The sequence below is a fragment of the Pongo abelii genome, chromosome 11 (genome assembly GCF_028885655.2).
Source record: "Pongo abelii isolate AG06213 chromosome 11, NHGRI_mPonAbe1-v2.0_pri, whole genome shotgun sequence".
In the NCBI taxonomy this organism is placed as follows: Eukaryota; Metazoa; Chordata; class Mammalia; order Primates; family Hominidae; genus Pongo; species Pongo abelii.
In genome coordinates this window covers 131,709,758-131,724,910 of record NC_071996.2, presented here as the reverse complement: position 1 = coordinate 131,724,910, position 15,153 = coordinate 131,709,758, and the positions used below count along the sequence as shown (strand labels likewise).

Sequence of the window (15,153 nt, the reverse complement as noted above, 5' to 3'; positions counted from 1 at the left end):
GGAGGTCAAAGACAGCATCGTTCTGACTGATCGACCATAACATGGTAGAGCATAAACAAAAATGAAATCGAGACAGGAAGCCAGAGGAGTGGCGCGCAACCCGTGGGGAGTGTGGGCATTGCCAGGAGTGAGGGCGTGAATGTGGGAAAGTGGGTGAACAACTTCAGGGCTCAGACCTGCTGTACGCCAGCGAGAAAGGGAGGGGAGACGACGGTGGTTGGGGAGAGAGGAATTTTGTCGGAGTCACCTATGCTTCTGGGCACGAATGAGCGATAGAGCAGGATCCTCGAGCAACTGAGACTGGGGCCCGCCTGCAGGAGGCAGGAGCCAGGCAGAAAGGTGGGAGCGTTGGCCAAGCGCTCCTGCAAGATCAGAGAGGACGGTGGGAGGGGACAGCGGGCGGTCGCAGCGCACAGAGCTTGCTGGCCAGGGAGGAGCGAGTCTCCGTGGGCGCCGCCGCCGCCCCATCCTGCGCGCCTCTCTCCTGGCGCGCGCCAGTCTGGCACTCTGGGAGCTGGGTCCTAGCACCACAGACTTATCCTTCGCCTGCACTTTCCGTCTTTCTTCTCTGGGCGCCCACCAACAATGGATGGCAACTCCCTGCTCTCGGTACCAAGGTAAGACCCGCTTCTTTCTATGCCCAATACCATGTCGATCAAACTCCGTTCCGCGTTGTGAGTCGCTCACCAACTTGCCCCAGAGCGCTTCGGTTTGCACGGGGCTCCCAGGGAGGAGACAGGGGTCACCGCACTTGTAAATAAGTCCGGCCCAGCCTCGCTGGAGCTACAGGGGTCCCTGTCAACTGCCCCACAGGGCGCGATGCTGAGTGGGGCCTGTGCACTGGAGTGGCACGGGTTGGGGGTCAGCCCCGTGCCCGCCTCTAAGGCCCAGGGACGGAGATCTGCTCTGCCCTGGGTGGGGCCAGGAGCCGGACTTTCCGCGGACACAGCTTGGAGAGGTTTCACACCTTGTGGGGAGACAGATTCCAAGGTCTAAAACAGGAGGGAGCCGGGCTAGGGCAAAGTACCCCCGCTTTCCTTCCACCTGGACCTGAGTGGGTGTCTGGGGCTGCTGGGGTGGGGAAGATTGTCCCTCACCCCCACCGACACCTAGACTGCCCCTAAAGTGAGATCTTAAGACAGGGCAGAAAAGACCTAAGTCCCCTGCAGTCCCACAGTTCTCCACCGTCCCCACACCCCCTGCCAGTCTGCGAGTTCCTTCTTTAACACCTTTGGCTTTGCTCGTCCCCCACACCGGGGTAGGTCACGGACGCCACCCCAGGAGCTGCCGGGTGCGAGTAACGTGTTTTTCGGGGTGTGTTTCTTTCTCCTGTCTCTTTTTTGCCCCTCTTCCTCACTCCTTCTAACTCAGTCCTTTGCGAAATTAAGAACCTGAGATTTTTATGTCTTTCCCATAAACGTCTGGGTAAATAGGGGCGGTGGTGCTGGTCCTGCTCCCCCAGCCGGGCAGGTGGCCTTTGCGCTCTTTGCGCTCGCTGGGCGCGGAGCGTTCGCGCCGGGAGCCAAGGATGCTGTTGCTCCCAGGGAGAGGGTGCCCTGGCTGCGGCGCAGCCCCACCTCTCCTCGGCAGCGGCTCAGCGTGGCTCTTCGTGCCATCCCTACTCCCTCTTTTCCCCAAGCAAACAGGTAGGTAGCTTCCAGAGGAGAGCACCAGGCCCTAGAATAAACACTTTAAGTCCGGATTCTTGGAGAGTAGCAAAACCAAATATCCACTGGCCAGGGCACACATGGAGTGATACTACATTGCCAAGGAGCCGAGATGCGGTGGGAGGGGAGGTGGGGGTGGCGGAGGAGGAGAGAGACTGCTTTCCAAAGGCATTGAAGGCTGCCATCTAGAGACCTGAATTATTTGTATTCCGCGATGAAATAACGCTTTCTCAGCTCCACAGGCACTTCCTCCTTAAGCGTCCCTTCGCAGCGGGGGTAGCAAATGGTTCAGAAAAGGCCCGCTGTGGTTTCTGTGCACCCCTTGAAGCAGCTCTTAAGTGAAGTGTCAATCCCCACCCTCCGGATCCCTGCCCCAGCGACCACCACTGTCTTTCCATTTTGCCGATTTTTTTCAACTTAAAAAAAAAAATTGCCAGTGATATTTAAGCGAAGGCATTAAGGTGTTTGGAAAGTCATGTAAATTGGAAGCTCACTTTCTCCACCTATCCATTCTACTGTCTAGGGCAAATGGTCATTAGAATTGAAACGGTGAATTGGGTGATCCTAATAATCTTCCAATAGAGATTTTTGATAATAGATTGATTGCTTTAATCCGGTTTTACAGACCAATATAGCTGTGCCTGAATCCTGACTATATTTCTATTCAAATACTGGAACATTTTCTAAATTACCAGAAACACATTGTGCCAGTAATTTATTAAAATTATTTCTGTCTCAGTACTATAAAATGACCTTATAAAGAGCAAAGCAACTCCGATGATATTGCTCTGTATCTTGTAGTAGCCTATCAAAATGTTAACATAGGCTTAATATCAGCTGCAGCAAAGTAAACTTTTTGAACCTGACTTTTTATTCACCAGTTTCCACAAATCAGTGTAGTAATTTCGGGTATTTTATTAGCCTTCTTAATCCACAAATCAGTGTAGTAATTTCGGGTATTTTACTAGCATTCTTAATCATGTAAATTAACTCCTGTACATGAGTTGATTCAATCCTCTATTTCATTGTATACAAGAAACACCATTCCTTTTCTGTAAGACTTAATTGAAAGCCATAGGGATTGGGATGCAAAAGGTAAATTAAAATTTTTAATGGTGTAGACAAATCATGTGTTAGTCACGCTACTTGTTCACAAAACATTGCATTTTAAAGAATTGATTATTGACTATTCCACGTAAGCTTTTCGAAGAAAGCAACAATGATGAGCAAATATCAAACTGTTATTGTCAAGGTTTGTGATGTCCAAATCTGAAAACATTTTTGGTATCTAACAAAATTAAGTTGGTGGTTATAAATCACTGTTTCTCTTAAGAATTAGAAAACAATTTAAGACATTCTACTTAATAATTAGAGAAAACAAAATGATTTAATAACATTGAGTTAATTATAGAATATATTTTTATGTTGGCTTTTCCATTTTCTTAGAATTTTCAATTAAACACAAATATAAATTACTGAAATTTCAATCAAGCAATATTCTGTGATGATTGATATTAAAACTTAATTTGACTCATATACTTCAGAAACTGTAAAACATGTTTTTTTTTTTAAAGGCAATGTTTTGGGTTCTTTGAGTTATTAAACTGTATTCCCTTTCTTCTGTGAAAACTCTAATTTATTTTTACTATGAATATTTTCATTTTTAAAGGTGCGGTAAATTATGTGGATTGCATCACAGATTTCTTAAAATCACTTGTTATCAAAGCTGGAAGATATCTTCCATAAGGAAACCAAGCTGTGCAGAGATTAAATGTTTCCATGTTAGTTGCATTATAGACCCGGAATCCAAGTGTTTTCTGACTAGTATCCCAATTCAGGAAAAAAAAAATTTAAGAGGGATTTTTTTTTTAATCTAAAAGCTTTGATAGAGGTTCTTTAGTCATCTATTTTATGGAAAATTGATTTGATTTGCTAAGTTGCAAAATTAGACATTAGAAAAACAAAAAAAGAATCAAAGTACTTCCATCCAATGTGTTCTATAGTACACTGTATTACAATGCAGTAGTTTCCACTTAAAGAAAAAAAATCAGTCTCACTTTTATATTGGTAACTAGTGTGTGTATAGTAAGGTGTTGTCAAGTGTTATCTAATATATTAAATTATTTGATCATCACATCCTTGTGAGTCAATCATGACAGATATTATCATCTCCATTTCCTAGCTGAAAACTCTGAAGCAAAAGGAAATTAAATAAAGGAAATAATTGTATTAAAAAATCCATATAAATCGTATGTAGCAGAGCTAGGTCATCCACAAAATTTTTCTGCCTTCAAGTCCAGTTTTCTCTTGTGTACTGATTGAAAATCCATACTTTATTTTAAATGGAAGGAAAAAGAATTCCTGGTACACAATTTGGACAAATACTGATACCATCAGAACACATGGGGGCAGCCTAAAAGCAAGGAGACCATCTTTTAAAGCCAACAAGTGCTAAAATAATCTTTTTTAGCAAACAGAAATAGTTTGTCACCTTGACCATATCTAAGCTTGAATTTAAATGTTAAGAGAGTTCCCTGTTTTCTAAACATTTGCATTGTTATACTGTATTGTTTTGTTCTTTTTGCTTGGTTTACTGGATTCTATTTTAATAATAAAATTTTTATATGGCACTTCAAATGATAAGATCAAAACTCATCAAATGTAAACTTTTGAAAAAACAATTTAGATTGATTTTCTCCATGTGTAATAATGTATATAGGCTTCCTGTCATTTTGTTTTAACCAATCCGAAGTTTAACGCAGACACATTTCACTAAAACTCATCAGAATCTCAAGATTTTACCTCTCAGTATGTTAGTTCCAGCAAAAATAAAATTGATTTTTTAAAATGGAACAAACAACCCAATACTGTATACTGGACTATGATCTTCCATCACCAAGTTTTTACAGAAAGGTTAACTGATTTTAGATTTGCACAAAAGGAGAAATTTAAAAGTATATTTAAATTTCTTTGTGCTATTTGTGAAAAACTTTCAGAAAAGATTAATCCATTACTCTTAAGTGGAGGAACAGGGACAAATACGAAATACTGCCTTAAGAGTACACTTAACTTCATTCTCTGTCTTGGAATGCACACTGTCCTCAAGGCCAGCACTGAGCTGTGGGCATATTCCCCAAGTCTCACTCTCTTTTCAGGGTAACACTGCCCAAGAGGTACAATTTCCTATAGAGAAAGGATCTGGGAATTTGAAAGTCCTGGTGCCTCAAACTCTGAGAGTCCACGTTGTTGCTGGGTTGTGGATAGTTGGTTAAGAGACTGGAATTCTGAAGGCAATTCCCAATAGAAAAAAAAAGGCTTAAAAGACCAACATTAAAACTACACTTCAGATACTGGCAAGTTTTATGGGCACTTGCTCCATCATCTAGTAAATGGGCCCTTACAATCATCTCATAAATGAATGATTAGGATATATTTTGTTTTACAAGTGGCCTCCTTTGGCTAGTGCTACTCATTTGAATTGAGTTTTTTCTTGGTGTTACAGAGTTACAGCTACAAATAATTGTAAGGAGGGGAAGAGGAAACAGTGATGTATTATATTTGTTTTTTTGTTTTGTTTTTTGTTTGTTTGTTTTGTTTTTTGTTTTTGAGACAGAGTTTTGCTCTTGTTACCCAGGCTGGAGTGCAATGGCGCGATCTCCGCTCACTGCAACCTCCACCTCCCTCCGGGATTCAAGAGATTCTCCCGCCTCAGCCTCCCAAGTAGCTGGGATTACTGGCATGTGCCACCACGCCCGGCTAATTTTGTATTTTCAGTAGAGACGGGATTTCACCATGTTGGTCAGGCTAGTCCCAAACTGATCTCAGGTGATCCACCCGCCCCGGCCTCCGGAAGTGCTGGGATTACAGGCGTGAGTCACGCGCCCAACTCTGTATTTGATATTTGGAGACCTGGTGCTTAGTCCTGTTCTGAAATTAATGGCTGAGACTGTCTGGGCAAGTTACCTGACCTGTTGCTTCTCTGCCGCCTCCTGGATGTGCTGACGTGTATCTTGGATATACTTATCTTCTATGTCCCTCTTACTTTAGTCTTCTATAATGCCACAATCTGTATTGTAGCAGGTACTCTCCCTTGGGAATGATATGGATAAATGTCTTACTCTCTTGAAAGTGGTGGGTGAAATCAAGGCATTTAAAAGAACTGAAGCAACACACACCCATCCAAAAGAAAGCTTGTCTTCGAGAATTGGGCTTTATTGTTTTTAATGTTCCCCCAGAGGTGGAAAGCAGCATTATACTTACAGAAACTCTTTTGTAAAGAAGACAGCACGGTAATTAAGATCCTGGTTCTGTCATATATTAGTGATTGGTTATCCACTCTGGGACAAAATGCTTACCTACTCTGTGATTTATTTTCATCATCTGGGAAATGCGAAAACTATTTCAAATATTTGAAAAGGATGTGAGGCTTGAGACAGTATTATGCAGTACAAGAAATAGTGAGTCTTTAGCGATTGCTTCCCATCATACTGAATGAACTCCTCTAAATATGATGGTTTCATGACAGATTTTTAAAGTTAATAAAGTTAATAACTCAGATAGAAAGTTGACTTTATCTGATATTAGCATAGATACCCTTTCTTCCTTTTGGCTTATTTTTTTCTATCTTTTTTTTTAAATCTCTCTCTTCAAATTTAAGTTGTTTCTTATAGATAGGGTATTGTATCTTACCTTTTTATCTCATCTAAAAAATCTCTTTTTTTTAATTGATGTGTTAAGACCATTCGCATTTGTTAAGATTGTAGATAGGGATAAATTAACTCACTATTTTCTATTTGTGTCATATATTTTTTATTCTTTTTTAAAATTTCTGCTCTGCTTGGGTTAAATGAGAACTTTTTTGTGATTCTGTTTTACTTTCTTTATTGATTCATTATTTATCTTTTGTTAAAAAGTATGTGGTTGTTCCAGGATTTAGAAGATGTTTTTTATTAAGCAGAATCTACCTTCAAATTTTAACATACCACTTCACATCCAGTGTGAGGTTTTTACAAGTATACATTCCAAATTATCTCCTCTGATCTTTTGTGCTAATATCATCACATATTTTATTTTTACAAATGTCATAAACATAATACATATTTTGCTTTAAATCATCAGATATTTTTAGAATAATTAGAAATATGAAAAAAAACCCTTCATTTATTCCATTTCTGATGTTTCATTTGCATAGATCCAAGTTTCTGCCTGGTATTAAACTCTCTTCTGTCCAAAGAGCTTCTTGGATCTGTGACTTCATGCTTATTATTAATTCTGAAAAAAAATTCAGCCATAATTTCTTAACTTGGTTTTCCTATCCTGTTCTGCTTTTTTCTTTTCCTTCTAGAATTTTAATTGCACATATATTAGAATACAGCTCTTGGATGTTATCTTATAATTTTGTTTTAGTTTCCTTTATTTTTCCTTTTTTTTTTTTTCAGATGGGTAATTTGTACTGACCTATCTTTAAGTTCATTGATTCTTTCCTTGGTTGAGTTCATTCTACTTATATATTTATCAAAGGCATTCTTCATCTGGTTACCATGTTTTACATTTTTAGCATTTCCATTTAGCATTTAGTTTTACCTTATAGTTCTTATCTCTCTGCTGTAACTACTCATGCGAGCTTGCATGCCGTCTGCATTTTCCATCAGAACCATTTAAATTATAATCATGATTTGTAATTCCCTGCCAAATAGTTCCAACATCTGTGCCATACCTAGGTCTGGTTCTGTTGGTTGCTTCATCCCTTGGAAGTGTTTTTCTTTTTTCCTTGCTTTTCAATAGGGCTGGTAATTTTTTGTTGAAAGCCAAAAATCATGTGTAAAATAATAGTATCTCCAAATGGAAACTGGAAGTCAGCGTCATATTCCCATGTTAAAGATGAGGAATGAAGACTGAGACAAGTTAAACGACTTGTCAAAGGTTACTCATGTAGTGAGTGACCGAGCCAGAACTTGATCTCTAGGATTTCAAACTCAAAGTCTAATGTTAACTCTATCACTGTTCCTCTCAGTTTTCTAATGCCAATACATTTCCACTCTGGAGTCCTTCAAGACCTTCTCATGCCACATAGCTTTGTTTATTTCAGACATTTTTCACTCCAAATTCTGAGAACGTCATTGAAGCATATGAGGAAAAAAAAAAAAGAAGTTCCTGCCTGTGATTATCTTACTATGTAATCTCAAGATATCACCTTCTTTCTGAATGTCTTTTGATTCAGTCTTTCTCAAAATATGGTCTCTGAATCAAAAGCAGCTACAAAGATGGGTGGATGCTATAAGAGGCTTTGACAGAGCCACAGGAAGCAATGGAAACACAGGGAGTGACAGCCAACAAAGTTTAGCATGTGAATTAGAAAGTTTGTATCTGTTCCCAATAGAGCTAAGAATTCAGACACTAAAGCCTCTACCTGCACGCCAAGCCACATTTCTCCTTAAGGTAGAAGAGGTGACAAATTCTGCCACATGGTTTAACAGAGTTTTTCTCCAAAGAAAATAACAATAATATGCAAACCAATGTGCCTCCTTTTATTCCTTTTAACGACATATTACAGAGCCAAATTATTGAAATAGCGTATGAACTTGTTAGAGTAGCCATGGTTTTTGAAGTACAAGTTAGTTAAAAAAACATAAAGGCATTGTATTGCTTTTCTATTGCTGCTTTTTAAAATTGTCAGAAAATGAGTGGCTTAAAACAATACATTTATCATCTCACAGTTCTGTAGGTCAGAAGTCTGACATGAATCTCACTGGGATAAAATCAAGGTGAGGCCAGGGCTGCATTCCTTTCTGGAGGTTTCGTGGGAGAAATGGTCTTATTGCCATTTCCAGCTTCCGTAGGCTGCTTATATTGCTTGCCTCATGACTACCTTTCTCCATCTACAAAGCTAGCAATGGACGGTTGAGTCCTTTTCTCCCATCACACCAACTGACTTCTGACCTCCTCTTCTGCCTACCCCCTTCACTTTTAATAAACCTTGTGATTACATCGGGTCACCTGGATAATCCAGCATAATCTTTCTATATTAAGATCGGCTGGCTAGTAAACTTAATTCCATCTTGAACCTTGATTTCGCTTTGTCATACAATATCACATATACTACAAGTTTCAGGAATTAAGATACGGACATCTTTGAGGGAGTTCATTATTCAGTCTACCACAGGCATTAACTGAACAAAAAACTGATCATTCTGGTCATCAAATGACACATGAAATTCTGCTAAGACTAATTTCTTTCTTGTTTCTTTCTCCTTGTTTCCTTCTTTCTTTCTTTATTAAATAAAAGGGAAGAGGGACAAGACTATTTGTTCCTCCTCTTCGATACGCGAGTCATTCAGTGTGCCTGAGCTGAAACAACTAAAGATTATTCAAGAACATAAAACCAGATCAGGATGGACCTGGAAACCCTACCAAATTCACTCTTTGGAGCATGTTTATTGCAGTGGTCATTAATGCTATTCAGCAAGTTTTCCAGTTGTACTCCTAAGCATAGGGCAGGATTGTACTTGCTCTTCTCCTTGATATAAGACATAGTGACATAATATGATTTGGCCAATGCAAAGTGCACAGAAGGGATACGTGTCTCTTCCAATGTAAGTGTTAAAGATCTCATGTGTGACTTGCTTCATTTCTCTTACTTTCTGCCATGGTGACTAACAGATTTCAGGTTGTGGCTGTTCCAACAGCCTGAGTTTCAGAATGAGGTTGAATTGGAGCAGAGCCCCAAGCCAGTCCATGATGGACATGTAGCATGAGTAAGAAATATAAATAAGACTTTGTGGTCTTAATCCCCTGGGGTTTTGGAATTGTGTGATATTGTATTATAACCTAACCCATCCTGCCTGACTCGGCTACCCTCAGGGTTGAAATGGTAGGTGATCAGATGGGCTTTACATTGGCTTATGAAGATTTCCAAAGGATCTCACAGAACTCTTTTTGCTCTAGAATTCCAAAGACCCTTATCACTACCTAACAACATACTCCTGGGTGCATTGATATGAGGATGAAGTTGGAAAAAGGGAGAAATGAGTCTCACCCTGACCAGTTGTGCAAGTAGTCAAGAGGTATGTCCTATGGACCAGCTCCAGATAATAACAATAAATACCATGGCCTGTAGGCTTCTCCTAGAGACATGGAGTGTGAACTGGGAATCATACTTACCCTGTTATCAATTCACACATTGCCCATTTCATAGTCCACAAGCTAGCTGCTGCTATTTATGGATGGAATGGTGTTGTATCATATATGCTTTTAACTCTTGCAAATACGGTGTGACATTATCATTTTCCTTTTTTTATTCTTTCATTTCTCTTTCATCCTCATATGACTAAAAATATAGTAAACATATTTAACTGGTACATTTATTATATATTATACATTCTTATATAGGATATACACACACACAGAACTTTATAAGATTTTTTCACAAAATCCAACATACCATAATTTATAAGCCTCTTCAGAGATTTTCAAAGGTTATTTTGGCTCCAAAAATTTTCAAGGTAAACAATGACATTAGATGATAAATCTCATGTTAGATGCATCTGTGCTGCACAGGGGTTGACAAAACATTGATTTTGGTAGCATGTCAATAGGAGTAAGAAGAAGATTCAGGAGTCAATTGTCAGTCAACATTTATTGAGCAGACACTCTCTCCTGACACCTTCAAGACTCTCAATGGAGTAAGAAAGACCCAGTTCCTGCCTTCCTTACATTAACAGTGTGTGGGTCCAATTACACAGTGAGCACAGCTGGGGCCACAAATCAAAGAATGTAAAGAGACATGCTAGGAAGTAGATACCCAGTACACCAGGAAGTTGATACTCATTCCATTCTGAAATTAACTTTTCATTTCTTGAGTGATCTCTCGCAAATGAACCAAACTGATCAGTCCTTCTCTTATTTAATTCTTAGGAGCATTCAACATAATTGACAGGTGACCCCTAACTTAAAACTATTTCTTCCTAAGAAGAGACTCACCTATACAATATAGGCAAACTTATAAAAAGGCAAACTTGGCTTTTTAAATAGCAAGTGCTATTCTCTATGTTGGGAAAATGGGAACCCATTGGATGTGGGATATTAGAATTACAAAGGACTTGAGTGCAGGTCATCTTGCCCAGTCCCCTTCCTTTACAGATGAAGAAACCAAAGTCAAGAAAAGTTAAATGAATTACTCAAATCACACAAATATTTAGAAGTTAAGCCAAGAATAAAATGATATGCAACAGATTGTACTTAAGACTGCACTGGATTTACTTAAAATAATAATAATAAATCTCCGAAACAAAATTGGAAGCACTTGAAATTTTCTGGTACAGAAAAACATGTCTATCATCCATGTCTAAATACCGTCTTTACTTTTCCATAAGAAAAAATAATGTCTATACAATTTCTCACCTCCTTATTTCACTTCAGCTGCCAGAAGTCCTAGAAACAAATTCAAAGCTCAATTATAAAAAGTGTAGAAGTTTATGACCTGAATATCTGTGTTGTTGTTAACCATGATATTGACCTCTTATTATAATTTCTAGTATTCTTAACCCTGAGTTCTAACTTGTGTTTTTCCACTTTATATATCTTTTCTGTGAAATATATATATTTATATATATATATCTTTTCTGTTAAATATCACAAATTCCTAGAGAAACAAGATGGAAAGGAGACATACCCCAGCGATATGGTAGGCTTGGTTCCAGAACAATACAATAAAGTAAATATCATAATGAACTAAGGCACGACATTTTTTTGGTTTTCCAGGGGATACAAAAGTTATGTGTACTTTATAGCGTAGTATATAAAGTGTGTGATAGTATTATGTGTAAAACCATAATGTACATATCTTAATTTTAAAAAACTATATTAAAAAAGTGGTAATGATAATCTGAACCTTCAGAGAGTTCTGATCTTTTTGCTAGTGGTGGGTCTTGCCTTGATGTTGATGGCTGCCAACTAATCAGGGTGATTGTTGCTGAAGATTGGGGTGGCTGTGCAAATTTCTTAAAATAGGAAAACAAAAATGCTTGCTCCATCGATTGACTCTGCTTTTCATGAAAAGCTCCTCTGTAGCATACTATGCTGTTTGATAGCATTTTGCCCATAGTAGAACTTTCAAAATTAGAATCAATCCTCACAATCTCTGTCACTGCTTTATCAGTTAAGTTTATGCATTTAGAATACCTTATCAAATTAAGTTTTCTAAACTCTTTGTGGTCATTTCAACAATGTTCACAGCATCTTCACCAGGAGTAGTTTCCATCGCAAAAAAAAACAATTTATTTGCTCATCCATAAGAAGCCCTTCCTCATTCGTTCAAGTTCTATCATGAGATTGCAGTAATTTAGTCATATCTTCAGACTCCATTTTTAATTCTAGTTCTTACTATTTCTATCAAAATTGCAATTACTTTAGCCACTGAAGCCTTGAACCCCTCAATGTCATCCATGAAAGTTGAAATCAACATCTTCTAGACTCTCATTAATGTTGATATTTCGGCCTCCTCATGAATCATGAATGTTCATAATAGCATCTAGAATGCTGAGTTATTTCCAGAAGATTTTTAATTTACTTTGCCCAGATCCATCATAGGAATCACTATGTATGGCAACTATACCCTTGTAATTTTTTTTAATTTTCAAAAATATGGAATTCTTCAAGAATTTTCATGTCATTCTTGTGCTGGGTCCATGCTAATCTTCTCTGTATCATTCTAATTTTAATAAACATGCTGTGTAAGCAAGCACAAAGTGTACTTTTTAGATCATAAGACTTGAAAATCAAAATTACTCCTTGATCCTTGGACTACAGAATGGATGTTATGTAAGCAGGCATGAAAACAACATTAATTTTCTTGTACAACTTCATCAGAGCTCTTGGGTGACAAGGTACATTGTCAATGAGCAGTAACATTTTGCAAGAAATATTTTTCTAAGTAACAGGTCTTAGTGGGCTTAAAATAAACAGCAAATCGTCCTGTAAACAGACGTGCTATCATCCAGGCTTTGTTCCATTTACAGAGCACAGGCAGAGTAGATTTATCATAAATCTTAAGGGCCCTAGGATTTTTGGAATAGTAAATGAGCATCAGCTTCCACTTAAAGTCACCAGCTGCATTAGCACTTAAAAAGTGAGTCAGCTTGGCTTCTGAAGCTTTGAAGCCAGGCATTGACTTCTCCTCTCTAGCTATGAAAGTCCTAGATGGCATCTTGTTCTAATGTAAGGATTTTTCATTTACATTGAAAGTCTGTTGTTTATTGAAGCCACCTTCATCAATAATCTTTGCTAAATATTCTGGATAATTTTCTGCACCTTTTCCATCAGCACTTTCTGCTTGACTTTGCACTTTTATATATGGAGACAGTTTCTTTCCTTAAACCTCATGAACCAACCTCGGCTAGCTTCAAACTTTTCTTCTGCAGTTTCCTCACCTCTTCCAACCTTCATAGAATTGAAGAGAGTGAGGGCCTTGCTCTGGATTAGGCTTTGCCTTAAGGGAATGTTGTGGTTGGCTTGATTGTATGTCCAGAACACTCAGACTTTCTCCATATCAGCAATTAGGCTGTTTCTTTTTCTTATCATTCGTGTATTCCCTGGATTAACACTTTTAATTTCCTTCAAGCACTTTTCCCTTTGCATTCACAATGTGGCTAACTGCTTGATGCAAGAGGCCTAGCTTTTGGCCTGTCTCAGCTTTCAATATCCCTTCCTCACTTCATCATACCCAGTTTTAGATGTAAGGTGAGATATGTGTGACTTTTCCTTTCATTTGAAGACCTACAGGCCATTTTAGAGTCATTAATTGGCCTGACATCAATACTATTTTGTCTTGGGGAATAGAAAGACCCAAGGAGAGGAAGAGAGAAGGGGTAACTTCCAGTCAGTGGAACAACAATCAGACCACCATTTGTCGATTAAGTTCACCTTCCTGTATAGCCATGGTGTGTGGTGCCCCAAAATAATTACAATAGTAACATCAAAGATCACTAATCACAGATCACCATAATAGCTGTAATACTAATAATGACAAATTTTAAAATATTGCAAGAATTTTCAAAATGTGACACAGAGACATTAAGGCAACACATGCTGTTTGGAAAAATGATGCCAATGGGATTACTGGATGCACAATTTCCACAAACCTTCCATTTATAACACAGTATCTGCAGAGCATAGTAAAGTACAGTAAAATGAGGTCTGTCTATATCCACTATTAAATCAGTCTATAGATCAATCATTTTCTTTAAAACAGAAAAAATAATTTTCTTGTGGCAAGTTGAAGCTCATAAAAATTATGGTCTATTCATATTTAATCTGACTTTAATGATAAACTGTATATAAAAAGTTTAAGTAGTTTCTTTGAAATGATTAGTGCATTAAAGTAAATCAACTGTTTTAAAATAAATATATAATAAGATAGAATGCTAAAGTTTTGTTGGATATTTTCCTAAATTATTCATTAAGCATAATATTACATATACATTTTAAATATGTGTGCGTATATATCAGTGTATACTAAAGGTATTAATGTATGAGCATGTCTTTTTCAGTTTGTACATTTTATACTTTAGTGTATTTTTCTCAGATATTACAATGAATTAAATAATATGGTAGAAACTTTAAAATATCTAATACTGCTTCCAAAGACACTAAGAGAATTGATGATTTCTTTTCTATATACTTCAGTGTTAATATAAGTTACATAACATACCTTATTTCTTTTTGTCCTACAAGCCTATAATTTTGAACTAAGAACATAAAAAGAATTCAGTAAATTACTTTTGGCAGACTGCATATACGAATAGACTTACCCACTTATTTTCACTTGAGTACATAATTCTTCCACTTAATTTACATAGACAAATACATTAAAGAATTTATCTGGGTAATTCAAACCAAAAATAAAACTCAGATAAAAATAAATTAAGAACCCATTGAAGTCATTTTTCTCTAAGCAAATTCTTGGCCCCATATAATGTGTTCATTGCTGACTCGTGGATTTAATATACCTGAATATTTTTAATTTTTACTTCAACTTTTTAAATAAATGAATCAACAGTGCTTCAATATAGTGATTAAAAAGGTATATTGACTTCACTTGTGTTAATTATCAGTAGATCGGTGATCTGATCTGGCATTCTGTTACACTATTAGTATTTCTGTCTTTGCAAAGGTGAAAAAAATGTGGTGACTTCATGAGAATCAGGTAATATAGAAAATTAGCTGCAGTTTCATCACATGGATCATTATAAAAAGTATCCAAGAAAGAGATTCACTATTCAGAGAACATCCTAACTAGAGAAGTTGTTATCACAATTGATATAGTTTGGATGTACGTCCCCACCTAAACCTCCTGCTGAAATTTAACCCTCAGTGTTGGAGGTGGGGCCTGGTGGGAAGTGATTGGATCATGGGGCCGGATTTTTCATGAATGGTTTAGCACCATCCTCTTGGTGCTGTCCTCGTGATAGTGAGTTCTCCCAAAATCTGG

At 37.8% G+C, this 15,153-nt stretch overlaps 1 protein-coding gene and 1 non-coding gene across 8 annotated transcripts in view; one reads left to right on the top strand and one right to left on the bottom strand.

Annotated features, from left to right (window-relative positions):
• Positions 1-372: 372 nt before the first annotated feature.
• The window catches only part of SPHKAP (SPHK1 interactor, AKAP domain containing), a 195,325-nt gene continuing 180,544 nt past the window's right edge, over positions 373-15,153 (top strand). For 3 of the 7 annotated variants that reach the window (XM_063713079.1, XM_063713083.1, XM_063713084.1), the window contains exon 1: positions 413-617. In XM_063713079.1, the coding sequence (XP_063569149.1) occupies positions 590-617 (28 nt within the window). In that variant the 5' untranslated portion in view covers positions 413-589. Of the gene's footprint in view, positions 618-9,611; positions 9,731-15,153 lie in introns of all 7 variants that reach the window. The other 4 variants (XM_063713081.1, XM_063713080.1, XM_063713082.1 and 1 more) reach the window with 2 other exon arrangements.
• LOC112132551 (U6 spliceosomal RNA) lies at positions 12,303-12,405 on the bottom strand. The gene has a single exon (XR_002914299.1). It is a non-coding gene; the product is annotated as a U6 spliceosomal RNA (small nuclear RNA).